This window comes from Mercurialis annua, linkage group LG4 (genome assembly GCF_937616625.2).
Source record: "Mercurialis annua linkage group LG4, ddMerAnnu1.2, whole genome shotgun sequence".
Lineage (NCBI taxonomy): Eukaryota > Viridiplantae > Streptophyta > Magnoliopsida > Malpighiales > Euphorbiaceae > Mercurialis > Mercurialis annua.
Window position 1 is genome coordinate 30,260,462 of NC_065573.1, and position 9,451 is coordinate 30,269,912.

At 33.7% G+C, this 9,451-nt stretch overlaps 2 protein-coding genes across 6 annotated transcripts; both read right to left on the reverse strand.

Annotated features, from left to right (window-relative positions):
* Positions 1 to 1,228: 1,228 nt before the first annotated feature.
* LOC126677662 (polyprenol reductase 1-like) lies at positions 1,229 to 4,181 on the reverse strand. Of its 2 annotated transcripts, none has more exons than XM_056105442.1 (6): positions 3,728 to 4,181; positions 3,241 to 3,506; positions 2,041 to 2,275; positions 1,864 to 1,962; positions 1,693 to 1,764; positions 1,229 to 1,584 (listed from the first exon to the last, which is right to left on the reverse strand). In XM_056105442.1, exons 1-6 carry the CDS (start codon positions 3,893 to 3,895, stop codon positions 1,501 to 1,503), a joined length of 924 nt encoding a protein of 307 aa, XP_055961417.1. In that variant the 5' UTR covers positions 3,896 to 4,181; the 3' UTR covers positions 1,229 to 1,500. The 2 variants fall into 2 exon arrangements, with proteins under 2 accessions (XP_055961417.1, XP_050228360.1); XM_050372403.2 differs by having other exon boundaries at positions 1,229 to 1,609; positions 3,728 to 4,170.
* Positions 4,182 to 4,838: 657 nt separating this feature from the next.
* Positions 4,839 to 8,188, reverse strand: LOC126677660 (polyprenol reductase 2-like). Of its 4 annotated transcripts, none has more exons than XM_050372399.2 (7): positions 8,079 to 8,188; positions 7,239 to 7,608; positions 6,776 to 7,086; positions 6,108 to 6,339; positions 5,466 to 5,564; positions 5,303 to 5,374; positions 4,839 to 5,219 (listed from the first exon to the last, which is right to left on the reverse strand). In XM_050372399.2, exons 2-7 carry the CDS (start codon positions 7,407 to 7,409, stop codon positions 5,115 to 5,117), a joined length of 990 nt encoding a protein of 329 aa, XP_050228356.1. In that variant the 5' UTR covers positions 7,410 to 7,608; positions 8,079 to 8,188; the 3' UTR covers positions 4,839 to 5,114. The 4 variants fall into 4 exon arrangements, with proteins under 4 accessions (XP_050228356.1, XP_050228359.1, XP_050228358.1 ...); XM_050372402.2 differs by lacking the exon at positions 8,079 to 8,188 and adding an exon at positions 7,984 to 8,075; XM_050372401.2 differs by lacking the exon at positions 8,079 to 8,188 and adding an exon at positions 7,898 to 8,010.
* Between the last annotated feature and the right edge of the window lie 1,263 nt (positions 8,189 to 9,451).

The window sequence follows — 9,451 nt, forward strand, 5'->3', positions numbered from 1 at the left end:
ATTTAAAAGTTTAATTGTTACAGTGATTTACATGTAGGAGTATTATTTAAATTCGACGTCTCATTTTCTATCCTCTTTACATTTCACATTGTGTCGCTCATCGATACTTTCTGCCTGTTCGAAGCTTATGTGATAAAACGATGCAACAACTATGTGTCAACTCAGCCACATTTATCATCTTTTTAAAATTATATGCATATTAAATTTTAATTGCATTGTTAGTTATTTAAACACATCATTTTAAATTTTACAATTCGTACCCGAAGCTAAATTTAAAAAATTGAAATATACAATGCTATGTTTTAAATAATATACTCAAACCGCTACAAATGTTAAAGGGCTAAATTTCTATTTACAAATAAATAACACTACTTTGATATACAAATAACTCTTTCTTCTATTATTTTTTCCATTTTTTACTTGTCTATTTAGTCAAAGTTGTACATATTAAAAAAACGGATTCTTAAATCACAGAAATAAACACCAATATAAGTTTACTAGTTAAAAATAGTCTGTAAATCAAGCCATAAAGTTATTTATTAGAAAAGGATAAATTCAAAAGATAGTAGTTAGATTTTTTTTGAAATCCTAAACCGTCAAATAATTATAGACAAATGTTTAGTTAAAGGAACAAATTAAAAATGCCGTCTCACCTTGTCAGATTGGTTTCGTTTCCGTTTCTCATTGGAATTGAAAATTTTCATTAGTGAGAAGCTAATTAAAATGCCTCAATGAAGTAATTTATTTCTCAGGTTCACATGCCATGTTCATGCTTTATAAGACAGATTAACAAGCAAAAAGAACATCACTCAACATAATATTGAATGATTGCTAATCAAGCATGTACCTGAATCAAACAATGCTAAATAATGTCCATCAGATCAAGATTTTATTTAATTTCATTGAACATGGCAAAAACATATCAATTTATCAATCAACCTCTTAAGTGTTGTCTGTAGCTGAAAAAAGCATCCCCCCTCCAGAAGAAGTAAAGTTAAAAAATAAAAAAATAGCCCACATATCACAGAAGTTTCATTCAATGCGCAATTTAGATATTGGTTCATGTAAATAATCATGGAGGGTTCATAATCCTAAGTGGTGAACTTGGTTCACCTAAGAATTTCTCTTGTTTAAGAATCTAAAACTATTCAACAGAGTTGATAAATAAATATTAGAACTAGTAATGCTTTCTGTTTCTGTAAGGAATATAAAAACTAATAGGCATAGATGCTACTAAATCCACTACAAATTAAGGTGTTAGCGGTTAAAGTTCAAATTATAGAAAATTCTGATAAATTTTACATTAGGAAGCTAAGTTACTTGTTAAACAAAATACAAAGATACAAAAAAAAGTGCAATGGCTGGAAATGTTACTCTCCATTGCTTGAAAACTAGGCATCATGACAAGTCTTAAGTAATTTTCAGATTCATCCCGGGCACGAAAAAGATTTAGCATTCGTGTTGTTTAGAATCAGATCTTGACGTGAATTGTAGCGATACCTATCTAATAGAGAAATGGCAAAATGGCTCTTCTTGTACGCGGATAGTTCTCGAACTTACGCAGGTACCACCTTTGCGTCTCAGCTGCAGCAAATGCAAGATTAGCCACCTGCATAATCATCCAAAATACATAGTAAATACAAACCAAAGGAGAACCACTAAACAGAAAATGACTGGTGGAAATTAAATTACCACAAACAGATTAAGGAGCCATATTGTGAAGTCGGTGCCTCCACTTGCTACCAGAAGACCAAGATATATTATCTGTAGAAATGGATAGTCGATCATGCCTTTACCAATTCTATAGTTGAAGTATGAATGAGTCAATATATCATTAAACAAACAACAAATATGGGTGTTTACCATCTCGGCAAAGTAGTGTGGACTTGAAACCATTTCAAACCAATCACCATAAGGAATTACATAGTCATCCATTTGTTTTCTATGTTTGCGTAGAGATCCCTAGACAAAGCAAGAAAATTAGTTTAGAAACATATGCTTGTGTCGAAAAGGAAGAGATATCTGTAGTGGCTGACCTACCAAGATTACATGACACCGGCGTTGATGCACCCAACCCCAAGAAAATATTGCAGCACCAGCCAATTGGAACCAGCCAAGCTTTACAATAGGCTCTATGTAATACCACCAATAAATGTCAACAGGAGACGCCTCTTCATTTTTACTAATGTTCATCTCAGTCCCTCGGTTCCCTGCAGCACGTAGAGCTTCAAAGAAATACAAGTGGCAAAGCGACAGAGGCGCTGCTGTATAGAAACTGCAACCGAATGATTAGAAAATTAGATAAATGCACAACTTTAAGTCCAACAACATGGGGAAGTAGGCTCTGCAACTTCAAGTATCAAAACACCATGCATTAAATGAAATCAAGAAATTGGCATTGAACACAGAAACTTCAATAATTATATTCATCAACGAAACGGAAATCAATATAGAGTTTCGGTTTCCATAAAATGAAATGCGGAACATAGAAACTCTAAGGCCATCTCCAACAATTTGGTGTGCAAATCCTCTCCAACAGTACTCTATATCCAACTCTATTATAGTGTATCTTATTTTTTTACTCTATATATAGAGTCACCCTATTATAGTATACCTTAAAATAGAGTACTGTTGGAGAACAAAATAGAGTAACTCTATTTTACTTTTGGTTTTCTATTTTATTATAAATTTCATTATTAAACATTTGTTAGTTTTTGTTACAATATAGTCCAAATTAAGAATGTTCGATTTAATCGGAAATTCAAATATGTAACATTAAGTAATTTTTTTGTATTAATTAATTGAACTCTTTATAATAAAATATATTTAATGTTTTTTATTATTTAATTAATATTTTTAAAATTAACAAACATAATTAAAAATACATATATAAATGTATTTAGTAAATATATTATTATTAATAATATATTTTATTATAAATAAATATATGAATGTATTTTGTAAGTGTTGAATAGTTCATGGGTGTAAGTGTAAAATGTTTAAAATTTTATTGTTTAGGAATATGCTGAGAATATTTTTTTAGAGTGAAAAATAGAGTTAGTTGTTGGAGATAAAACACTGTAGCAGTGTAGTTTTAGTGTAATAATCACACTATTTTGATGGTTATTGTTGGAGATGCCGTGAGAACTTTCTCTGCAATAAACTAACAAAAGTCTTATATTCATGTTAACCAAATGATTATGAAAATAAACAAGATAATTAAGTAGTTAAGAAACTTACAAAAATCCTCCTAGATAAACAACAACGTGCATTCGAGCAGAAGGACTGTAGTTAAAGACATAAACCGTCTCGTAAAGACGCCTTAACACTTGTGCCTCCATCAGTAAAAGCATAAAAACAGACAGCCAAACCTTGTGACTTATAAGGTCCGCAGTAGATAATGCCAAGTTATGAGCATAATGGCAAGTTATGATGAGCAAAAAGGTTGTCCATACCACAGCCAACAAGTAAAAATGCAAGAAGAACCTTTGAGGAACTGTGAACTTCTAAGCTAGCAAAAAAATAAAACATCAACAAAGAAACTCGAAAAAAAAGTACTGTAAAACAATAAAAAGGGTTAAAGTAACCATATAACACAACGTTTCTAAACTTTTCATTCTATATCAATGTATGTATTTTATGCTTTATAAAAATTTGGTCGTTTGGATGACCAAAACGATGTCGTTTTAGACATTTTTAAAAACGCACGTATGAATTTTGCACTTACATGAGTTGGTGAGGAGGGGGATGGTTGCATAATCTTGCCTCTCATCACAAATTCTAACAGAAAATGATGGAAAGAATTTAAACAAGAAAAAGGGAGCAAAGCAAGGAAAATGGGTGAAATGCCAGCAACCAAAGCTAATCCAAGAACCCAATCCAGACTAATCTCCATTGCTATGAGTTACTGTGTTTGGTTTTCCAGTTTCTACCTGTGTTTGAATAGCTTATAGTAGAGAATTTATGGTGGTGGGTAAGGTAATTAATCGGTGTTGGTTCAAAGATATTACTGCGGAGTTGTCCTTGAAGATAGGCCATGGATTGTCAACGATCACCTTCTTCAGTAGCGCAGAATCTGAAACCGGCAAGGAAAGTATACGGAACTGACACAAAACGTATAACTTTACGATGCTTTCATAAAGTTTAGGCGTAATTCATTTTTGACCCCTCTACTTTTGTTTGCTTTTCATATTGAAGCTTATGTGTTTAGTTATGTAGATTATGCCTCCATTGTTTTATTTTTATTAAAATCAGATCCTTCTACAACCGATGATACTTTATACTGATGCGTTTATTAATAAGCTTTTTTTGTTGGATAATTGGAGGGGGAATTTTGTGGGAGCACAGAAACTTTAATCTAAACAAAACTCACAAAAGTCTTATTCCTTGATCATTCATGTTAATCAAATGCTACATAGCAAGAAATAGCTGAAACCGAAAAGCAGAAACGGAAAACAGCAAAACAACATTTTTGACACGAATAGATTATAAATATAGAGTCTCGGCATCTCAGAAGCAATGACATAAAAAAAAATGCTGAAACGTATCTCTCTAGGAATGTTCATATATCATATGTAGATAAAATGCATATGAAAACAAATTGCACCAATCCAAACTAATTCAGGAACCCAATTAACACTAATCCCCATTGCTATTAGTTACAGTGCTAGGTTTTGGCCTTTGGTTTTGTTTTTCATTGTCAGCTTAAATCCATAGACTTCAACAACCAATATGGAAAAACATTCATCCTCCATTAATACTATTAATTTAAAAATGCTCCGATCCTAACAGTACTGATGATAGAGCATTTATGGCAATAGGTTAGCCCAACCCCAACATTCAACACAATCTACTCGATCCATTTCAAATGTGCTAGCGCTTAAAGTTCACAACTTCACATCATATACTTCCTCATAAATACATCATGAAGCATAAAGAAAATACAAAGATACATAAACAGATGACCAATGGCTGGAAATATTACTTTCTATTGCTTGAAAACTAGGCATCATTCTCCGTCGAGTAATTTTCAGCTTAATCCGCAGGCGCGAAAAAAAAGATGTTGCTCAAAATCAGATCTTAACATGAATTGTAGCCATATGCTTTATAAGTTTCTAATAGACAAATGGAAGAATGGCTCTCCTGGTACGTGGATAGTCCTCGAACTTACGCAGGTACCACCTTTGTGTCTCTGCTGCTGCAAATCCAAGATTAGCAACCTGCATAACCATCCAAAGTGCTTAAAATGCATAGTAAATGCAAACAAAGGATAAGCAAACAGAAATTGATTGGTGGCAATTACCACAAACAGATTAAGTAGCCATATTGTGAAGTCTGTGCCTCCACTGGCAACCAAGAGACCAAGATATATTATCTGAAAAAATGGGTAACCCGATCACACCTTTACTCATCCTATGTTTAAAGTATCAGACACAAAATCATTAAACAACAATGAAGGTGTTTACCATCTCAGCCAAGTAGTGCGGACTTGAAACCATCTCAAACCAATCACCATAAGGAATTACGTATTCATCCGCTCGTTCTCGACGTTTTCGTAGAGATCCCTGGAAAAAACAAAAAACTAATTCAGAAACTTACTAGGAAACATATAGAATGCAAATACAGCTCCATTGCAGAGATGCTAGCATAAGAAATTCATATTGGATTTCTGCAAGGTGAAAAAACAAGAGGTAAGAAACAAATGCAACCGGTGGTGATCATTCTAAAAACACACACATTGTAACAATGTGATTTCAGTAACGGACCTCCATATCCCAAAGTGAAATGATGCAAAAGGTAAGAAAACAGTAATCAACTACAAACAGGTATATTCACTATGGCCATGGAACAGAGGTTCTAGTCCGATATTGATGATTCAATCTTAACCTTTTCTTCGGAAATGCTGATTAGTTTCCAAGTGTTGATAGTTTTCATTGGACATGCCCAATATATGAAGTATTGTCCAACAAATTGTGTATCAATGACTAAACAAGCCCATGCATTCACTCGGTAGTTCAGAAAACTGTTAATAACATATTATTGCATTAAGTCGTTAAGTACTGATACTTGTGTCAAAATGGAAGAGATATCAACAGTTGATGACCTACCAAGATTGCATGACATCGACGCTGATGCACCCAACCCCAAGCAAATATTGCAGCACCAGCCAACTGGCACCAACCAAGCTTTACAATAGGCTCTATGTAATACCACCAATTAAAGTCAACAGAAGACACATCTTCATTTTTAACATTCATCTCAATCCCTCGATATTCTGCAGCATGTAGAGCTTCAAAGAAATAGAAGTGGCAAAGTGACAAAGGCGCTGCTGTGTAGAAACTGCTTAACGAATAATTAAAAAGATTAGATAAATGCTCAAGTTTTATAGTCCAGCAACATGGAGAAATAGGCTGTGCTACTTCAAGTATAAAATCAACAAGCATTGGTGATTAATAAAAAAGTCAAACACTCCAGTAATCAACTATAAATGTCAAGAAATTGGCTGAGTGATGAAACACAAACACTTCAATCTCTATGTGTAGCACGGAAACATTGCAACAAGAAACCCCAAAACCAAAAATAATCAAAATGGTATTTTTATAAAGAAGAGGTTATAAATAAAGAGTTCCGTAGAAATGTTTCCAGAAACGGATATAAAACGCTGAAAGTCAGAACTCCTGAAATTTAAGTGCAACATAGTGTATAAACTAACAAAAGTCTTATCCCTGATCATTCATGAAAACAAAAAAAGAGAATTAATTTTAAAGAAACTTACAAAAGTCCTGTTAGATAAGCAAAAATGTGCATTCGAGCAGAAGGACTGTAGTTAAAGACAAAAACTGTCTCATAAAGGCGCCTTAACACCTGTACCTCCATCAATAAAAGCAGAAAAACAGACAGCCAAACCCTGTGACTAAGCTCAGCTGTGGATACGCCAGACTTAGAAGTTCCAGTCAAGTAAGCAGAGTAATCCGATAGTGAAGCCAGATTATGAGCATAATGCCAAGTTATGATTAGCAAAAAGGTTGTCCAAGCCACACCCACCAAGTAAAAATGCAAGAAGAACCTTTGAGGAACTGTGAACTTCTAAGCTAGCAGAGAAAAAAATCAATAAACAAACTTGAACATATATTAAAGAAAACAATTACATAAGGTAAAAAGATTACCCAGTCGACTTTTATGACTATTCTAAAGAAAACAAAGATACCCAGATAAAAAGTTTGATTCTTTTCACTTACATTACTTGAGGAGGAGGAGGAGGATGGTTGCAAAATCTTGCCTCTGGAAGCCAATACTAAAATAAATTGATGGAAAGAGTTTAAAGAAGAAATGGGGAATGAAGCAAGAAATATAGGTAAAATTCCAGCAATCCAAGCAAATCCAAGAAGCCAAGCAACACTAATCTCCATTGCTATAGTATACAGTCTCTGATCAAACCCACCCTAATCTATCAATGTTAAAATTTTCAATTCAAATGCAAAGATTTGCCAACTGTAACCATTTCTGTTTTCAAAGTTGCAAGTTAGTATCTCTACCCTGAGGATGTTATTGGGCTGTGTTGTACTTGTATCCCACCATCAAGCCTGAAACTTGGCGCATCATAACCATCTGTGGAAGAAAAAAAATACAAGCAGTTCACATCAATTTAAGGAAAACAGAGCAGAAGTGGGTCAAAATAATTAATGATTTCATTTTAGTTTTAGCATTAAAATTCACCCCTCAACTTGAATAAAGTTCACACCTTTGTCATTTTAAATCAATTACCCCTCTCTCTATCTCTATTCACGCACTAGAAGTAGAAACACACATTGTTTTATTAATTTTTTAATTAAAACCGTTGCAAAGTCCATCCATTAATGTATGAAAACATTTATCAAAAACAAGATTGCCAACCAACCCCGTGGGAGAGGTTTCATCATGAGACTAAAATCAAAGAAATCTTTGAAAAGGTAACAGCTCTAGTTGAAGCATTTCGTCGAACACCTTAAATGCATCATCAATTCGACTAGCTTCTTATTTTAAGCCAGCTCTTCTGAAACTATTTCACTAATGAAATACTCCAAAGCAAGTGTGCGTACCTTTGTTGGCTTACACGTATACTTACAAATTATACACCATTTTCACGCGGCCATGTTCAGTAAAAGCGAGAAGAGGGATAATGGCTCTTGTGGCAAAAGGACTTAAGTGGCAATTTGCCCCCTCAACTTGCATAGGATGGGCAATAAACTCAGAAATTAATTTTGTGGGCAATTTACTCCAAAACTTGACTAATTTAAGCAATTTACCCCAAATCTCCATCCAGCTCGGCGCGTGAAAGACACGCCCTCTCTTAGGCAAGTGAAATGTTTTAAATAAATTAAAAATTAAGATTTTTCTTCTTCTTTTCTTCGTTTACAAAGACCAACAGACGTTAGTTCTTTTGCCGTTTCTTCTCTTCTATTCAAAATGATGATCGTTTAGGATTCAAAAAATGGTTTGAGATTTTGTGTTTGGAGAGGTTTAAACTATCAATTCATGAGAGATATAGTTGATCAATTTTATCTGTTCTTTGCAATTTAGGGTCTTTATCAAAACTTAAAAAAATTGATCAATTTAGGGTTTTAAAATTTGTTGAAGCAACTGGGTTTAGAGAGTTTAAAGCAGCGATATATTGAAAGAAGACAATCATGTATGAGTCTAGTCCTACTGATTCATATTTTTTTGGTCTCTCAAGTTTTGAGTTTGTTGAATTTTTCGTCAAATATTGGTGTTAGAGAATGGGTTTCATCGCATTTAAAGAAGATTTATGTTTTACATGTTTTATAATCTGGTGGGTGTTTGGTTCAGGTGTATGGGAGCTTTTGGACACAAAACTTAAAGGAATTGAGCAATTTAGTATGGCTTCAGCTGGTGATGGTAGAAGTGTTTTAGTGAGAGTGCAACATGGTGGAAAGTAAAGTTGTGGGTTTCTATTTGGTGTGCATTGTGAAGAAGAATTTGAAGAAGACATTGAAAATATTAAATCTACTGAGAGAAGAAACTTTTAGATTTTGTGAGAATGGAAGAAGTCGACTGAATTTTTTTGAGGTTTAGAGTAATAAAAGTTAACGGCTGATAGGTTAGTTAACGTTACCAAACGTTTAGATTTTCTTTAATTAAAATTATTGTTCTTTGGCGCGGTGTTTCTCACGCATTGAGCTGGATGGAGATTTGGGGTAAATTGCTTAAATTAGTCAAGTTTTGGAGTAAATTGCCCATAAAGTTAATTTCTGGGCTTATTGCCCATCCTATGCAAGTTGAAGGGGCAAATTGCCACTTAAGTCTGTGGCAAAAGTGTGAGTTCTTTTTGACTATTTTTTTTACATTACAAATTCAATTTTTGGTGTCAAGTCAATTATGTTCATCTTTTAAATAGCATGTGCCCCTATTGAAGCGGCATTGTTGTGGCCAGACTCTACTACTAATCGAGAGA

Coding starts and splice junctions, on each gene's coding strand:
- LOC126677662 (XM_050372403.2), bottom strand. CDS start 3,895: ATGGAGATTAGTCTGGATTGGGTTCTTGGATTAGCTTTGGTTGCTGGC. Junction 1,765..1,863: donor CACACTACTTTGCCGAGATG/GTAAACACCCAT, acceptor CCATTTCTACAG/ATAATATATCTTGGTCTTCT. Junction 1,610..1,692: donor GGCTCCTTAATCTGTTTGTG/GTAATTTAATTT, acceptor ATGATTATGCAG/GTGGCTAATCTTGCATTTGC.
- LOC126677660 (XM_050372399.2), bottom strand. CDS start 7,409: ATGGAGATTAGTGTTGCTTGGCTTCTTGGATTTGCTTGGATTGCTGGA. Junction 7,087..7,238: donor CCTCCTCCTCCTCAAGTAAT/GTAAGTGAAAAG, acceptor CTGCTAGCTTAG/AAGTTCACAGTTCCTCAAAG. Junction 5,565..6,107: donor GTCGATGTCATGCAATCTTG/GTAGGTCATCAA, acceptor TGTTTTTTCCAG/GGATCTCTACGAAAACGTCG.